The sequence below is a fragment of the Halictus rubicundus genome, chromosome 2 (genome assembly GCF_050948215.1).
Source record: "Halictus rubicundus isolate RS-2024b chromosome 2, iyHalRubi1_principal, whole genome shotgun sequence".
NCBI lineage: Eukaryota > Metazoa > Arthropoda > Insecta > Hymenoptera > Halictidae > Halictus > Halictus rubicundus.
Genome location: NC_135150.1, coordinates 7,686,755 through 7,706,921, shown reverse-complemented (window position 1 = coordinate 7,706,921; position 20,167 = coordinate 7,686,755). Strand labels below are relative to the sequence as shown.

Below are 20,167 nucleotides of genomic sequence, written 5' to 3'. Positions count from 1 at the left end.
CGATTAAAAAGCATAAACTCGTTTGGCGAGTGAAGTCACTTCGATCTACGGGTGGTTTCTTCGTGGCTCTCTTCGTGTCTTGTTTCTGCTTTCGATCGGAAAATACCCCGTCGAAAGATCACGGACGTCCGGGCTGTTTTCGTACACGGAGGTGCGAACAGGCTTCGATCACATGGTTAACCGGGATCGAGGAAGAAGCGAGTCGGTCAAGGGACGCGGCTCCGGAGCGTGACTAACAAATTCAGCTTCCTGGATGGCGCTGAGTCCTCTCTTCCGGACGTTAACGACTCGCTGCATCTTTCGCCCGAGTCGTTCCACTTCGGCGTGCCACGTGCTTCGCCCGTTTCGCTGGCACAGTTTTCTTCCGAATTCTCGGCGACAGCCGCGCAGTGCACCGCGGCTTCCGCGATATTCACGGGCTTCTCGGCCGTGCTGTACTTCCTCGCATTAGCACACCCGCAACAGCAAACCTAGTCCTGGCTGGGGTATCGTGCAAACTCACTTCACTGCATCGTCCGAAATAACAAATCCACTCGGTAATCCACTCGATTGTTACACAATCCAAAATTGATCTCTCGAAGGCGACTCGAAACCTTTCTCTAGATCACACCTTGCTCCAGAAACACGTGGCCAATCTTTGGCGATCCTCTCACCAGAGACCTCGAAAGACCCTCTTCTCAACAGCTCCCGTTCTTCGTGGACGATCACAGAATATAACTTACTCTGCTTTCCAGACAGCTTTGCCCCACTCTTGCACAAAGTCGAAGCTTCTGGTTCGACTGCGCGCTTAGTGACGAGATAACTCGCGATAATCACACTGTACTTTAATTACTCGGTTATGGTGTCCGATGAACGCGGGGTGGTGAACCGATATATCCCGAGGATAGGTCCGGGTTCGCTTGGTTTTCGAGGCGAAAAGGCTCGATCGCGCCGAGGAACATGGAGAATGAGCACGGGACTACCTGCACGCGGCACCGTACGCTCGTACCTGAAAGCAACGGCTCGCACGGTGCTGGAGAACACCCCCCACCCTTCGTCGCCTATCGTCCTCTTCTTTCTTTCCACGGGCCCGTATGGCGATCCCCCTCCTCTGCCCCGGCCCCGCTACGGGGCCCTACATAGACCCAAGAAGCCAATGACGTCACCTGGTTAGCTGTCCTACGTTCACCAACCTGGCCGACCAGCAGCCCAACCAGTGCCATACCCTTCGGGGTACCTGGCGACCTCTTTTCTAGTTCGTTATCATCGTGAAAACTTTCAAGGCGGCATTCTGGTTTTGCTTTCGAAAAATCATTTTTTTGTTTTGGATTTTTTTTGTTACACTATATCTACTACGGTCATGAACAAAATCATAAGATTTCTTATTTATTTGTTAATTGTTATTTACCAGATACAATAGAACCCCATTTATCCGGATTGTCAAACACAATCCCTGCCTTCGTTTCATCCGCTAATTAATTAATATCGTGAGCATTCGACTTGGAACAGACTGAACTCATGATGGTAAAGCGTGTACGAGACCGTGCAGCACGTAAATGACATTCAAATGTGACATAAAAGAAACTCGCAGACTTCCTTACAACATCTTAATTAAATTAAACTTACGGCGTATGTATATATCTTTTGCTTCTTACTATCAATATTTTTGTAAAAGTATACGTATCAAATGTGCAATGAATAAAATACATAAAATGTATTGACGTTATTTATGTTGTTAACGAATTTTCCGGTCATCCGGATTAACAAAATTTCTTCTGCATACATCGCTTTACACTATGTACGCGTATTTGGTTCAGTTGGCAAAACTAAAACGTTGTTACTCTGCAAATATTTAGCCAGAAGAATGGTAAATTTTCAAGAAAACTTAACGGGACTAAATGATAGCACATGTGTTTAAAAACTGGAATGTACAAAAAGAATTTACCAGTTTTGTGTAACATTCATTATTTTGTAGAACCTCCTTTTGTTTTTTATCCCGGAAATTATCCGTTTTTGCAGAGATTTGTATAATTTTTGTTTTATTGTTTTCGAAAATTCTCGTCCGATATCATATGGGAACACAAAAAAACGTAGGATGTCATATCTTTTTGTTTCTGACTGTACCACCGGTTAAAACGATCTGCTCCAGATTTTGTATTTTATAACGATTGAAGTTACAAAGATGCTTTCATAGGAAATGATTGAATAGATATCTTTAGTAGAACAAGTATTACAATAAATAAATTCAATCTTGTCATTTTTATAAACCAACATATACCTGTTACTTTTAAGGCTCGGTAGGTTTAGTGTTCAGCAGAAGTTTTCTCGAACATGTGTATAAAATGATTTGTTTGAATCCGTAACATTAATTTACTTATAGGCGTTTGGAGAATGCAATTCGCGGCTACTACGTGCAATCCATACGTTTCTTAAAATTAAATTAACCCCTTGCCGTATAATAACTGGACTACGGATCTTTATGAAAAATAAAAATAGTTGGCACCAGTTGGCAAGAAACTGTAATCGTGTAGACTGTAGACCTACCTTTTCTTCCTTAACAATCGTAATAAGTTGAAGGCAATATTATCCTTCTAACGTTTCTACTATTTCAAATTGCACCAACTCGTTCTGTCTCAGAATTGCACAAAATCCGCAGTCTAATAATGAGTCAGAGTAGTGATGCAGATTTTAAACAAGTCTACTAAATCTGAACGTTACTCCTTTCATTTCGCTCAAAATAAAATTCTACTCTATCGCTAATCAACATGTAAGCATTAAAGTAATATATGTACATGTAGAATAAATATAAATTTTCTTTTCCTTCTGGGAAATGATTAAAGACAAAGAAAAGACATTAACATTATTGCGCAAAGAAAATCGGACGGCAAGATGCTATTATGAGCCCTTTGAGGTTTTTGTAATACTCTCTTCATGATGATTTCATTGGTTCAATTTTTTACTTAATCACAGTTCTCTGCATTTGCAATAAGTCACAATTAAATTGTTATAATTGAACACTTGCATATAACTTGTCTTGTGAAAATTAAAATCTTTGCTTCATAAAAAGTGTACGTTTATAGTTATCTATTATTCCAACTGTCAAATGTTTGGTAGTGAACCATGTTGTCTCTAAAACGATGACTTGTATGTATTGAACGCCCAATCGAAAACAGGAAGTACCCCTTGGAAGGGGTGTGTGCAAGTGCAGCTGCATTTTGATTAGGGTATGAGGTCTAATGTAGAAACCAGAAAGTAATTTTTATTCGTTAGCTGGTCAGAAAAACATTCGCATAAAATCGATTCTATATAAAGTAACGTAATTGTTGTAAAGTTTTTGTTTAGAAATTTTTGTAACAGGAGCAGACGACGTGTTTTGTATTGAGATTTTGTATACATATTTTCTATCACTTGGACTCTAGAATATAATTTTTTGAAGTCAAAATACTTGAAATTATAAGAGATTCTATTGGTCTGAAATAAAAAATTTAAGTAATATTTTAATTAGTACAAATGTAGTTATAGCATTAACCAAAAGAAATAAAATATTCGATCGTTTAATAAAATGGTGGTATTTTGAATTTCGAATTATGCTTTTTTAGACCTATTCTTCATATTTAGCATAATAAAAAAAAAACCGCCGAGTCAGACTCGGATGAACACTTCCCCAATATCGACTAACTGTGAATACTGTCTTTTTTTTTTTGGACGAAATGAAATTCTATTCTTTTGTGACTAACATTTAACCCTCCTTAGGCAAGCACGTTTCTTGCACCTTCTACTGTTCTAAGCTTCCAAAAGATCTAAAAAAATTCTGGAATACATATAGAAGTCCCTATTTTAACAATTTATCTCCCGCTAGCCTATGAATAGGTTTTCCAATATTGTTTTTTTTTTTATTTAAGCATTGCCAATCTTTTGCATTTTTCATTTTTTGATTAAATGGAAGCTCAGAAATCTTCTTTTACACCATAATCCGAAACGAAATTTACGTTATTGAGGGTGAGTTGTTGGTTTAGGATTGAAGTTTCTATTAAAAAATCTCCAGCGATGGACACAGACTTCTAAAAATTATGGAATAATTGCCGGTAGATAATACGTTTATATAGAATCGTTGGAACGTCAAATGTTTGAACGTCGTTCAATGAACGATTAATGGGAAAAAATAAATATTGGAAAGAAAGAAATTCAAGAGTGAAATTTCGCTACGGATATAAACGACGAAATGTAGGTAATATGTACATTTTCGTTCGTTTTCTGTGGAACGATTTAAATCAAAGAATTATTATAGCCACGAAGAAAATCGCTCGATTTTTTTCAAGGTTCTAGACCAGAAGACACCGTCGAGTTCGTACGTCCCTGAGGTCCACCGTTTCTCTCGTAGAGTCACGAGGAACGGTTTTGTGTGGTCGTGAAGGTGTACGTGAATCGTACGAGAATACGGGAGAGACCCGTACTACGAGGACTGGGACAAAGCCAGTTCTACATGTCCAGCCTGACGTGTACACGATTCCATTGGATCTTGTGTCACCAACACACACACACAGAGAGAAGGAACGCCGAGCCTACGCGAGTGCTGAACACGAAAAACCATGGGAGGAGGGAAAAAGTGGCCACAGGTATACTGCGTATACCTGAGCAAGCCGTCCACCGCACCGTAGCCCAGAGGGATAATACTACGTCGAATCATTCAGCGATTTCAGCAAATCCAGCACTCTCTTCGATCTCTTTCCGAAGCTCGCTGCTGCCATTGATAAACTCTGGGGAAACTGAATTCCACGAAATTTCATTCACTCCATGCAATAAAGAGCTGCACGCTTGCTGGGCTTTTCCGTGACATTTTCAAAGAGTACGGTTTTCGAAAACCGGTTTGCGTGGAAAAGTTGTGAAATTCGAATACCGGGGTTTCAAACTTGGAATACTAGTTTCAACCTTAAGTTGGTACGATGACGTGCTGATAAATACTACCCTTGGCAGAAAATATTCGATTAAAATTGTGTATGTGATCGTTGAACGAATTATTTGGGCGTATATTAAATATGAATAACAGTATAGTCTATTTATTAGACGAATATGGTATAAGAGGTAATGATATTGTAGAAAAATATTAATGAAACCATGAATTGTCTTGATTTTGACTAAATATTAAATAATACACTGTTTACTTGTTTGAGCAAATTATAAATTATAAAGATATACAAGAATATACTAGAATATACTAAAATAATCCTGAATATTCCAGAATATACCTGGATATATTAGAATATATTAGAATATACTAGAATATACTAAAATATACTAAAATATAGTAAAATATACTAAAATATACTAAAATATACTAAAATATGCTAAATTATACCAGATTATACCAGAATATACAAGAATATACTAGAATATACTAGAATATACTAGAATATACTAGAATATACTAAAATATAGTAAAATATACTAAAATATGCTAAAATATACCTGGATATATTAGAATATACTAGAATATACTAAAATATACTAAAATATAGTAAAATATACTAAAATATACTAAAATATGCTAAATTATACCAGAATATACCAGAACATACAAGAATATATTAGAATATACTAGAATATACTAAAATATACTAAAATATACTAAAATATGCTAAAATATACCAGAATATACTAGAATAAACTAGAATATACAAGAATATACAAGAATATACTAGAAGACATTCCAATAGCGTAAAAAAGTAGTCGAACATTTTTTTAATATTTTTGATGTTAACAATAGGCATTGCCATAAAAATGTTCTGAGTGCCTGAGGGTAATTGAACCCTCCCCTAAAAAACGAACATATTCGTTTTTATATTAATATTTTCTTTATATATGACACGTTTCATCATTGTATTTACTATTATCGTTAATAGAAATAGTTTCCACATTAAAAATATGAATAATTAGAATAATAGACAGTTAATTTGTTGGATCCAATAATTGTTGCAAGAGGTAGTATAACCTAAACTTAATTTAATTAATTCTCAGGATTTGAAACAAAATCAACATTTGAATGTGGCATATAAATCTATATTTTATGCTAAAAAAAACCTATAGCAAATTTTCTAATTGCGTAGCAATGACAAAACCAGCGATCCAAACTATTACGGGTCATTCAACGATACCAATTAACGGTTAATATTAAAGCCAGTTAATAACCAATTTTTTGTTTCGTAATTATTCAAATTATAGAGCCACTTTTATGGAAAATGATTGCATGAATTTCTTTATTACAGTACATATGTATTATTGCAAAGATAGCAGTACACCTTTCATTCGAAGCTCATGAATCAACTAGAAAATACCATAGATCCAGTTTTAAACGTTCATTGTAAAGAGGAAGCTTCAATATTTAAATCCACAGTGGTTTTCGTCACGCAAAAATTTTTGTTTTTATATTACATACCTTTCAATTTGTAACATTTTTTACCAAAAAAGCGTCTTTAGATAATATCTTAGACAAAATATCTTATTTAGAAAATATCTTAGACAAAAATGAACGATCGATGGCAAAAGTAGAAGCTTCAAGCTTTGAAATGAGTCCAATTATATTGTTGTAACCATTTTTTTCAACGAAATTATCACAGCTTAAATATCAAGTGTTTCTCAAGAATGAAGTGTTGAAATACTTTTTCAGTGTATGTACCATAGTGAACCTTTGCATAAAATTCCATAGTTTATTTGTAAAATAAACTCGTACTTTTTCTTCGCGAATTCATTTTTTGCGAATAGTATTGCTGAACTTATTTCATTTTTGTTGTTTGTCCATAATTAGAAAAATATAAGCAGTTCACAGTTTGTTTTGGTTTCATCCGAATCTCATGATAGGATATAATGTACTACGGAACATTAACTACCGGACGACGTTCACTTTTAGTTTGTTGTTTAATCGCGTGGGCGTTCGTGCGTAAGTGAAGTAGCCACCTAAAACGCGTAGGTTTCGTAGTATTTCCTTCTTCTTAAATGAACCGGAATATATACTGAACGAGCTCCCTGCAAGAATAGGCGTTGCATAAATATTTGAATGGAAACTGCTATCGTCCCACGCCTGTGCGTCCAATACTGACACTCGATGAATGCCAACGTCATCGAAAAAGATATCGATCTCCGTTTTACGATATCCGATGTATATCGGATATACAAATCGTTTTACGATTTACAATGTATATTGAAATAGTAAAGCATACCTCTTGATCTGATGTACCAATCAACGTCCTGAATTGGAGAAAACAGAGAAAAATAGAGAAAACAAAAAAAAAATAAAAAAATTTATATAAAAACTGCTTTCAAACAATTCATTGCAGGGAACAAATTTCAATGCAAAATGATCATCAGTAAAATTGAAATGCGATTTAATGCGCTAGGAGGTAGACGGAGTTGAAATTATCGCATTTAGGCATTTAAAAATTTGTATTTAGTCCTAATCAATTTCATATAGACAATAACCATTTCTACATCTCACATGTGTATAGCAGGTAATTAAATTATTAGAGCCACAGTAGGAAAAATATATTTACTGCCTACATACCGAATAACGTTGCCTATAATATTGTTAATCATAATGATGATGGCTGGTTAAATATTTATAATGGGCGATAAAATTATTAGAGTCTCTTACGCATATTGTTAGTTTACATTAAAACAATCAACTTTGAAATGAAAATCTACTTACACTGAATTCTTAATATTTTTTTTATGAAGTATTGATGTTTCTGTAAATTGTAGATTTAGCAACACTGTAGGCTTCTGTATTCGTAACATTGACGAATGATTGACATTGACATTGAAAAATGATAAAAATTCAATGTAGCCAGACTTTCGTTCACAAATTGATTATTTTAATGTAAAACAATTGAGACGTTTGGGAGGATTTGATTAATCTTTACGTAATTATTTGAGGAAAACCATGTTAATGAATAGATTGCGGATCTTTATACAAAATCAAATTTTTGTGAATCAAAAACACAGAAGCTAAGTGAACATTTATTTTCCTCGTTAATTATTTTTATATGCTGAAAATAATATGTTAAAATTCTTCAATCCTTTGAATCGGTTTACTGTATTAAATTGCACCTACCCATTTTTGTCATAAATCCGTACACTCCGCAGTTTAGTAATGAAGCACAGAATTTGGTAGACCGGGTCGGGTATTTGGTTTTACCTAAACACCGGTAGCACATTAACAGCGGCAGGAGTAGGCTTACAAAAATGGTACCGTAAAGTAATTAACTTCCTAAGAAAATCTAAGTGATTTTCAGCGTAACTGTGAAGTGCAAGTTCAAGGGAACTATTCTAGTTCTCCGGAAACGAGCTTCACCACCCGATGGTCTACAGAACCGGTGCACTGATCTCTCATTGCAACCGCAATGCTACCGCAAATCGTACACCGAGAAATGAACAAAATGAGAACAAATTCTGCCAGGTTGGGTGTCGCGTATAATATACAGAAGTCTAGCGGAATAACTGTTCATTCGAGGACAACAACCGAAAGTCGCTGATATCGTCTTCTAGGGTAAGAATCCCCATTACTGTAGGGGTACCAATTAATGTGTTTATATTAATTATACTTATTTTTAAAGCACAATGAATACTAAAAAGCCGATATATATATATACACTGATTTTAATAAATAAAATTAATATCTTTTTTAATATTTATTATGCTTAAAAATAAGTATAATTAATATAGGTACAGTAATTGGTACTCTCACAGTAATAGGGTCCCTAGCCCTAAATTCTGCTATGACTAATCATTCATTTGAGGAAGCAACTGTACTTTGGGGTACGAAAAATGAAAAGAATTGATAATAAATTAGAACAACCTTGATCAACGTTGTAATGTTGATAAACATTAGAATCAATTGTTGGAAAGTCGACGGACGAGTCTTTAAATTCGATCAGGTCCAGAAATAGATTTTTATTATAGGCATATTCGAGTAAACCAATTATTATATACTTGAAGGATGCGAAACAATTAAAAGAGTAATCAGTAGACTGTCGATTTTATGCATTTATGACAAAAATGAGTAGATTAAATGTAAAATATTTTTAAAAACTTGACAATATTGTTGCATTGGTTTCAACTCGATAAAGTTATTAAGAAAAGATATAATAAATATCCGTGTAATTCCTGTGTCGGACAATTAATACAATTTTTATTGTGTATTAAAAATCTGCAGTGTAATAACTAGACTGTGGATTTTATGCATTTATGGTAGAAATGAGTAGTTGCAATTTTTAAGATAGATAAAAGATATTGACATGTTCATTTCAATCTACTAAAATGATCAAAGAGATTAGGATTAAATGATTAAAGAAAGAAAGTCAATTCCTAAGCGACTTCTATTACTCGTAGCAAATGCAGGCAATTTTTATTTTGCATAAAGATCCGCAGAGTCTACGAATAACCATTGTGATAAATAGACTACGGATTTTATGCATTTATGACGAAAATGAGTATTTGAAAATTATTACAGTACAAAGATTGAAACAATTTGAAATTATCGATGCATTATTGTCGACTTATTAAAATTATGAACAGAATGAAAGAAATGTCTGTTCTGTTCCTGTTTCTTGCAATTGATGTAGAATACTTTTGTTTTGCATGAAGGTCCACGGTCTAGTTATTTATTTATTGATGCTTTAGACCAGATGGTTTATTTGGCAAATATAATATTGTCACATGTAGCTTAGGTATTACATAAGCCCCAAGTTCTCAAGGTACATTGTTTAAAAAAATTAATCAGCAGTCTAGTGATAAATTGTCTATTTCTAGATTTCAATGAGTAAATATCGCGATTACGCGGCATTTTCCTGATTTAGCAGGGAACGTGTTAACAATTTATTTTCGTCTGTGAACGAGTTTAAACTCAACTTTAGAAAACGTTCTTGTCAATGCCTGTACGGTGACTCGTGGGGAGTTATTTGGCGTCATCACGCTGAAGACATTCATGCATTGACATCGGCAAAAAGTTTTTATTGTCCGAAGGTGTTCTCGAGGGACGAAATCAAAGAGCGTGAGAGATCGGGGGGTCGTAAAATCGAAAGAATCGCCCGTGGCACGTGGTAAAGGGACGCCTCGCTTCGTTCTAACCCTGAAGCAGTTTCCACCTCCCCGAATACGTTTCTGGTGAATCACTATGGCCGCTCTGGTCAGGTCGAATTCTTCAGTGTTACACGTACCCCTTCTCTGGAATGCGAGAGTACTTCCTTTCTCGGAAGAAACTTTCATTCTTAGTGAGCCAAATGGTTTTTTTAACCCTTTGGCACTCCGTTAGCGTCACTGTCAAGACGTCCCTAATAAGTACACTAAGCAGATTTTATGCATTTGTGACAGATATGCATAAAATATAATATGTACAAAATTATGACGACACTAAAAAAAATTTAAGAACACTGCCATATTGTTATCCAAACCTGGACAAATTTTATTTCAAATGAAAATAAAAAATAAATATTTGAAATAATTTATTTCACACTGTTATTTCTAATAGTGTTATTTGGAAATAAAAATAGTATTGATTAATTTGAAATAATAACAGTTTCAAATAATGTATTATTTCGTTATTTTTTTATTTTTAAATTTGACAAAAGAAATGATGATTAAAATAATATTCAAGGAAGGATGTCAGTATAAATTAAATTCGAACCTGATAATCAGATCATTAAATATAATTTCGAAGAACAATTCCACAATTATCCGAGATAATTATTTCAAATAATTATACAATAAAATAACATGTTATTGTTAAATTATGGATACACGCACGACGCACGATGTTACCGCAACGCGATCACGAACGCAAGAGGAAGATCAGATCGAGCGGTCCTCACGAGAATCGTTTTGGACAAAAGCCGATCGCTCGCCAGGCTCGCACAGCACGCCGCCGGAACCCCGTCGCTATCGCTCGCCAGGCTCGTAGAGTACGACGACGGAACCCCGTCTTAACACTTATTTGAAATATTATATTAAATAAGGTTATTTTAATGATCACAGGCATGGAATTATAAAATAAAATAAAATGTTATATAAAATGACATGAAAATTATCGAAAGAAAAAGTGTATTTTATTTAAGGGGGCATTCCCAATTAAAGTCTTCTATGTTAAAGTGTTTCAAAATGTGATATACATATTGGAATATACTTCCAGATAATATAGTGTAATTTTTATGCAAATATTTTTATTATTATTTAAATTATTTTATGTTTTTCTACAAATTGTACACACTTGTTTGAACTTGAAAAATTTCAATTTTGATAAACTTCTGTGTTATACAACTTTAGGCAGTCTCGTATTAAAAAATTCTTTTTCTGCATCACTCCAGTTCACAAGATAAAGGATCTCTATTTTATGTAAAGTGTAAAGTTTGAAAAAGATTGATCAATTCATTATGACAGCCATGAAAAGTGATATTCTCCTGGGATCATACAATCATAACACTGTGTTATCTTCGGTTACATATGTATAAAAAAATTTTAAACATTTGATTTATATAAAATTAGAGGAAAGTGAACACTGTTTTGTGAAAGTCGATGCTTCAACCTTCAAAATGAGTCAAAGGTTTATGGCTGTACTATTTGTTTTTTCGAAATTATCAGAATTTAAATGACGACAAATTATCAAAAATCGGAAATCTAGTGTTTATATAATTTTTGGATCTTCTGTAAGTTACTATTAGATTGCGAAGAATAAGAAGAGTAAAAGAATTGAAAAATATGAATATTTCTAGGTTATTGAAGTCATTAGAGAATAAAGGAAATTTCTATTTGCTTTCTGTTTCTCACAATTGTTGGAGAAAACTGTAATTTTGCATAAAGATCCGCGCGGTATCGTCATTACGTATGAACGATTAACCCTTCGATGGTGGTGCCCGGATCTATTTTGACCGCGACTATTAAAATTGTCATGTAATTACTGAATTTTTGAGGATTTAATTGAATAAATTTCTGTTACATTAAGAACAATAAAAACACTGATGTGTCTGCAATAAATACCTTGAATAAATTAAAAAATCGATAAAAACAAAGCTGTAATTGATTTTAGTTACCGTCAATTGTATAATTCTGAAAAATGTCCGCCATGCGAGGGTTAAAGAAGACTAAAACTTTTGCATACAGCTAATTAAATATTAGTGAAATTCGAGGTTCGATAGATCCGAAAAGGAAAAAAATCACGAGGGACGGTAAATTTTCATTTCAGCATGTCGCCCGAAGCGGGGAGAAGATAATAAAGTGGGAGAGAGCCTCGCAACAAAGAAACACGTAAGTCCTCCGAGCCGGAGGATCGTCCCTGTTCCTGCGAACTTCACTCAAAACACAGTACCCTTTGCCTGCGGCAATTAACTCTCGAGATTACTAATTAACCCCGTGAGAACCGCGGGGAGGGTTCCTACGCGTTTTCTGCCTACATCGTCTCTTCGTTTCGCGTGTATGTGTGAGCCACGTTTCCGTCGCGTATCTCTCGTCTCGCTTCCTATCCTAAAATTAACTGTGAGACCGAATCTAATACGGATGCGTTGCTATGAATTAATTTTATAAATCAAGCTCTACCCTCGTTTAGTTACGTTCGAGCGACACCCGCAACGCAAACGAAACGATCGGAAAGGGTGAAGCGAGAAATGTTTAAACATCGGGATACTTATAGCTCGAGTGCGAAAGTAATAATTTCAAATAAAATAAGAAATAAAAAATTAAAAAAAAATTTATTTCTGAAATAATTTTAAATACGAAAATGTAGATAGGGAACAATGCGGGGGATTTGTAATTATTTAGACAAGGGGTTTTAAAAGTTTTTTAGATAACCGGATTTTTTGTGAACATTTTGTTCTCCAAATGAAGTTCATTAAAAAAAAATGTACAATACTATTTTCATTTTTTCAACTCGCTAAAATAGCTGTGTATGTAACTCCTGTATCTTACAATGAATGCAGACAATTTTTATTTTGCATAATTTATTTTCAAAAATTCGCAGTCCATTGATAAGTGAATTTTATGCATTTATGGCAAAAATGAGTAGCTGCGGGTTGAAACAGGAAAAAGATTAGAAGAATTGAAGAGTACCAATACTGAAATTATTAAAAAAAAAGAAAAACACTCCCAAGTAACCCCTGTTTGTTGGAGTTAATACAGAAAATTTTTATGTTGCATAAAGATCCACAATAAGGTACAAGATTGCTTTACCGCGTAGGAGAGTTTGCATTAAACATTTGTGAATTGAGGTTTGATCGCTACGTAGAACAAAATTTGTATGTCAGCGACCGACTTGTCTCTCCGCTTACTACAATGAACCAGTAACAGTCCGGAGTATTACTTTCCGTTCCTTTGACCAATCAGGGAACACATCTGAATGTGTGTCTTACGGGAGAAAGGTTTGCTCGCCTGGCGGCCCGTTACAGTCACCGCTTCCATCGATGTTCTATTGTGAACAAGTAAATGGAAATGTTTCGATAGTATGCAAATCGTGATCACGTTTTGCTCCGTGCAGATAACGTTCGTCTAATTTCTTTCGATAACGAATACAGATACTTTCAGCAAAAACACATACCGCGGAATGCTGCAATAAATTATTCAAACGAAAGCTATCGTTTCTTTATCTACAAACTCCATTTGCGAGTCATATTAAGTAGTCTTTAGGATTTTGCTTTTATGATGTCATAATTTCAACACGATATAAAGGGTGTCCCAAAAGTGTTGCACTTCCTTGAGATGGGTGATTCCTGAGGTCACTTAAAGTAACTTTTCCCTTTGCGAAAATATTCTCCACTGCTTTGTTAAGGAGTTATTTACGAAAAACACGGATCATCAGAGCGCAACTACTGGTGGGTTGAGCTAAGTTTGGCGTTGGCATTGGCTCAGCCGGAATCTGTCCTCTGTAGCCGCGCTCCGATTGGTCCGTATTTTTCGTTAATAACTCCTTCACAAAGCCGCGGAGAACTTACTTCAAATGACCCAAGGAACCTCCCCTTTCAAGGAAGTACAACATATTTTTGGGACACCCTGTATATTGGGTTGTAACATACATTCATTTGGTTGTAAATATAAATATATTATAATTTTAGCCGTACAGCCGTGACTCCTTCCAAACGCAGACAATTGTAAATTAAATGAAGATTACTTATAGTTAACGATTTCATAATTGATTGTAATCCCCTACGTTGATAATGAATGAAAAGAACTGAGCAAACTTATGTTGTGACGCAATATTTTTATGATCTCATACTTGATCCACTCATTCTTGTCAGTAGATTCTGGATCTTTATGCAAAATAAAATTTGCCTAAGTCAACTGTGAGAAACAGAAATGAAATAAAAATGTCGAAGTTTGAAATAGAAATTTAAAATATTATTTTCTATTAAAATGGTTAATGGAAGAAGGGACATTTTATTTGGTTTCAATTGCTGGCAATTGATACGGAACATTTCTATTTTGCATAAAGATCTACAGTCTAGTGATTATTTTTAGTGTATGCAGAACAGCGAGAAACGTGTCCAGCAAAATTATTTTCAGTTTAATAAGTGTCACATGATCATATATGATTTAAAACTGTTTTTATTCTAATTTCCCACATCAAGAATGTTTCCGTATGAAATAATTTACAAAATATCCGAATGCTCACGATAAAATGTTAAATACTGTGTATACTTTCTGAAGCAGCTTTAGACACACGTATATGTCACCCTCCCCCGCAGAGCAGTGTAATTGTTTCCTGAACAACTACCATTTCATGAGCTGGACAGCATCTTCGTCCTCTCGTAATGAAAAAGAGAGACGCTTGGCTTTTTAGATTAGATTACCTGCGGGAGATTAGCGCTATAACCTGAAGTAGACACGCGGGGGGGGGGGTGGTGGTAAAGTAATCTTTATTCGTCTTAAGTTTTCAAGCGAGCAGACGCTTTTATCTCGAGTGTCCCGCTGCTGCCTCTCGTCCTCGCGTTTTCATCATCGTCGTGGGATTTTCTAAGTAGCCGGCTAAGCAGTGCCCACTTGGAAAAATCACACGATCGAGATCACTCGGGAAGACGCCCAACGCCGGGCTCCATGCTGTACGAAAACCACTCAAGGCTGTCCGCTTTTGTTGGTAAATCATCGGCGCTCGTCCATACGTGAAGATGTCAAGGCGATTCTTAACACTAGGTTTACGGAGCACTCAAAGTGGCTAATTTACATTACTTGATAAAAACAACAAGCATGTGTTTATCCTAATTTTTAGCAATTTTTATTATAATTAGACTGCGAATCTTTATGCAGATTAAAAAATTTCCTCATCGATTTTAAGAAACTAGAGCCGAATAAAAATATCGGCCTCCCTTTAAAAAGTTTCTATAGTTAAAAATGATATATCGACAGCCTTAAATTTTTGTAATCTCTGCACTGTTTTAAATTTCACCTGCTCCTTTTTTTCATACATGCATAAAACTCGCAGTCTATTATAATTATAATATACAGTCGAGTGTAAAAGTAGTACAAGTTAACGATTGGCGTAAGCATAAGCAAGCAAACGAATATGATATATTTTTAATAATGATAATTTATGTACCTTCTAAATAAAAACAGAACGATAATTTGATTTTATATTAAGAAATGAACACATATGCTAGTAAAATATATGTATATTATCATTATTAAAGATATATCATATTTGTCATTCCAATCGTTAACTTACTTTCCGACTCCACTGTATACCCAAAGAAATAAGTTTGTTTAATTATTCTTTATAGATGCATCTTTATTTCCGGTCAAACTTCTAATTTCGAATTGTAACTTTGGAAATATTTTCTGTGTTTATTGTTCACTAAAGTAAAAGATCTTTTTATCTTCTACACCCGTTAATTTAAAGGATAACATAACAAATCTCACCCAATTTACTACTAGCTTAACAAAATGATATCAAAGACTATAAGCTATCAAATTGCTAGCCAATGAAATATTCGAACAAATGTGCAGTGTTGCTAATGACCTTCGATGACGAAGCAATGCGAAACTTAATTTTCAAAAAAATTTATTCTAACCGTGAAAAAGTGATAATTCGTTCATAGCTAATTTAATCTTCTGGACCGACGGGAACGTTTCTCACGTTCTCAATGAAGACACTTTCGATGATACGAAATCGGTTTAAATCGTGTATCAAATTGGTTCTAATCAATTTTGCTCTAATCGTGAAAAAATTTCGTTCAGGTAATTTGATTTTTTTTTTATCGATGGGAAAGTTTCTTACGACATCTATCAATTAATTAAGACACCTCCGACTATGTAAGGTCGATTTAAATTATGTATCAAATTGGTTTTCTTCTATTAGTTTTAGACGTAAAAAAACTCTCAATTCCTTCGCAGCTAATTTGTTTTCCTTGGGTCGATAGACAAATTTTCTCAGGATCTATATGAATCGATGTGGTTTACACTAAAAGGACGACTTTTTTTAGAAGGAAGAAATAGTGATTGGAGCATTTGTTGTGCTTGGGAGTTTACTTTGTCGACAACCATAAAAATCTCAAAATTTGTGTGTCGTAAAGATACCATTAAGATCAAGCATTTCTATACAATAAATTATTTAACAGAAAAGTTCCTGTGATTTTTGGAGCGTTTGAAATGGCGACATGGTTTTGTATCATTTCACGCTCTAATGTCGTTTCTGTTCGCTAAAAGTTTACTCTCTCCTATGACGTAATTAAACTTTCTCAAAATCCTTGCTGATAAAAGTCCCAGAACTATCCCACTACGTTCGGCGTGGATCAAAAAATAGGATCTCTTGGTCGATATATACCCCTGGCTAGACCCGTGTTTTGGACATATATCGAGTAAACACTGTATATTCACACATTTTTAACATAATATTAGACCATCGTATCTTTTTCACGAGAGACCATAGAATAACTTTATGCAAAAAACAACTGTACAGCTATTGCGTTTAAAATACAAGACAGCTTCAAAGTTGAATTTTTAGTCTCGTGTTCAGAAAGTAGTTGTAAAAGTAATTATACAAGTAGCTAAGAACTGTTAGCCACTTAGAGTCTATAAAAGAGTGAAATAAAGAGTCAAGGATGCAGTACTTGAAAGCTTTCTTCTGCTTCTGTACAAAACAGTGAACAAGTATACAGGGTGTACCGAAAAATCGTGGTACTCGGTGATTCAACATGCAAAAATTAATTAAAGTAATAAAAATAAACCTTTCCATTTAAAATTTCGTTTTCCAAAAAAATGAGTTCGAAAATCCGTCAGTGTATTATTTGAAAGTTTCTGCACGTATCTGTGTTATTAAAAATGGACAATGTCACCCTTTTTATTAAACAATGATCTTTGACTACAGTACAAACTTTAATTTGTTCAACAAGACGAATGCACCATCACATTTTACTCGAGATGCGAAAACTGCTTAAATGAGCAATATGCGTGTTGAATTTATCGGAATGCTACTATAAGTTGGTCACCTACTTTTTTATGGGGTTTTGTTAAGTCTAAAATGTACTCCAAGGATAATAACAGCGTCGAGGAATTAAAATCAAACATCATTTTCGCGTTTGAAAATTCAAGAAATACACATGATTTACTATAAGAAATACATAATAATTTTTCAATATTTTGAACACTTCAACATAAAAAAAAATAATTCTTAAAAAGCACTAATGGCATCCTTGTTTCTAAAACAATTCAAATCAAATGCAATAAAGGAAAGTAATAATTAGACTGCGGATTTTTATGCAAAATGAAAGTCACCATTCATTGCAAGATATAGCAACTACACGTTTATTTCTTTTATTAATAATTTTAATGAGCTGCAGGTAATTGAATAAGATTTTTAGATTCTTTAATTGTTCTCACAGGTTTGTATTTCGTCTAGTCATTTTTGCCATAAAATTTGTGATTTAGGGACCGGGTTGTTAAACTCATGTTATCAATGAACAACGTCTTAAATGAACAATACTATTATCTTTCGCGACTTATTTTACCATGAAGAAACGTCATAGGACCGGTTGTACCACGATTGTTAGGACGTTCTGTATGCACGTGAAAGTATTTTTTTATGCTCAATTTACACGGCTCATCGCGCGTTTTAATAAATAATAGCCGACTGCGGAATGGATCGCTTTGTCCACGCGCAGAATCTCTCTCCACCAGTGTATTAACACTATTAACCATTACGATGATGCCGGTCTTAATCAGATTCGCGTTCCTGTTTTCCTCCCTCCGAAACGATCCATCTCGCTTACCTTGAGGGCGCAGAAGATGCACGACTCTCGCATGCAGGCGTGTCCTGAAAGCTCCCTGAAGCTCCGCCGGAAGATGTCGAGATGCCATAACACCTATAACGTGAGAAAAATACACTGTTAGACGCTTGTTCGGCTGCGGAAAATTTATACTGTTAATAACATTGAAAACGGTATGATGTATTTGAGACTTGAGCACTATATTTGGGTGTAACACGTGTTCCAAAATTCTGTAATTTTGAATTGAATGTTTAATTATGTACATTGTTTCTCTTAATGTAAAAGTGTTCAGTATTGCATAACATGTCTACACTAAAGTAAAGGAACAATCGGGAAAAATTGATTTTTATTGTATCACCTACGATGCACTTTATTAAAAAATGTGGAACAAAATTGAGAACTAATATAGCTTACTACTGAATTTATATAAAACTGGTGTCTCTAACAATTTTACTAGAAACGTGCATTTCTTCGGATTTTTGGAGATTTTCATTTGTTTTACAGATGTTTGTCTAATCAGAAAAATCCGAAAAAGATAAACGTTAATAACAATAGTGAAACTGAACTACCATAATAATATAAACGTGGTCATCTGATAACTTCAACATAAAACAAGCAATTTCGAGTTTCTGGAATTTTTGAAAAATCGATTTTGCAGTCAAAAATTCACAGTTTTGTGTGCTGTCGCGTAGAATATTCATTAATTTTTTCGTAATTTTCTGTTAAGCAGAACGGGAGAAGTAGAGCATAATTCATTAAATCGTGTTCACCCCTTGTGATGGTGGTACCGATTCGAATATTACCGACAATATTTTTTTATAATTAATGAATAGTATTTCCGATGAGAGTGCCTATGCGGCTTGACTTTGTTGAGAATATGCGAGAGGCTCGTATGTAGCGGTAAACTTCTTATAACGAAATAATACATGTCGAAATAATAAACGTCTTATAGCGAAATAAAATTGTATATATTGTCCACATTAACCACGAATCATTTCCTTTTGATGTTATTCTTATAAGCTGCTTCGATAGTAAATATAGTGCATGATTCTAGAATAGGAGTAGTGCAAATGCATAAACACTTGCAACCCAAGGATGCAGTGAGATGCTGTTACATTAAAAAACTGAAGTCAACGAAACGCATCGTTGATACGACAATAAAATTTCTTAATTGCGCAATTATATAATTATTGTATTGCGAGGTCTCGAATTTCTAGATTTTTGCTTCGTTACTTTAATGACATCGTTACTAAAGCATACTGATTGGTAATAAAAAATAATAATAATAAAAATTGGTAATAATAAATGTAAAAACAGAAGTTACGGGCGTAGGTGTGCACGCAATATGAGGAAGTATGTAAATGCGACAGCACCCTCGGTCTAACGATAGTAGTCCACGCAGTATTGTGAGCACATTATTATTCCGAGGGAAAGTAAATCACAATTTCCGCGACCATGTCCTGTCCCACAGCGGAACATTATTTTCGCCTTTCCGGTGTCATGGCCTAACTATATCCGACGATCTTCCGAATCGCCAGCACACGCTTCGAAAATATAAAACAACCTGTCGAAGCTAAACTTTTTCAATTACACTGTCCAACACCAGAAAAATTTTGCGATACCTGTTGGGTGATTCTTATACACTTTGTCATCCTAAAACCGAATCTGAAAGTAGAATTGCTCCATCACGCAACGTTTTCGAAAAATTTTGGTTTTTGTAAAAATGCCCGATTTTGATACGAAACGACGTGTTACGCAAAAACTAAACACGCGAGAAAGTTCAAATTTGAGTCAAGAGATAGAGGGGACTCTCCTCTACATATTCATGTAGTCAATTATATTTTTATGGACTTCCTAATAGTTGTAAATGGTTGTTAAAGTTTGAAAATGTGCCGACGCGGGTACTTTGTACGCTCTATTTTTGTATTTATGTGAAAAATCCTTTATCTAGCAGGAATTTA

General features: G+C 34.5%; 1 protein-coding gene across 1 annotated transcript in view; it reads right to left on the bottom strand.

The window, feature by feature from the left end:
* Ec (ubiquitin specific peptidase echinus) overlaps positions 1-20,167 on the bottom strand; it is a 240,843-nt gene that overhangs the window by 32,105 nt on the left and 188,571 nt on the right. Inside the window, exon 3 of the mRNA XM_076804296.1 lies at positions 18,210-18,302. Within this exon, the coding sequence (XP_076660411.1) occupies positions 18,210-18,302 (93 nt within the window). The remainder of the gene's footprint in view (positions 1-18,209; positions 18,303-20,167) is intronic.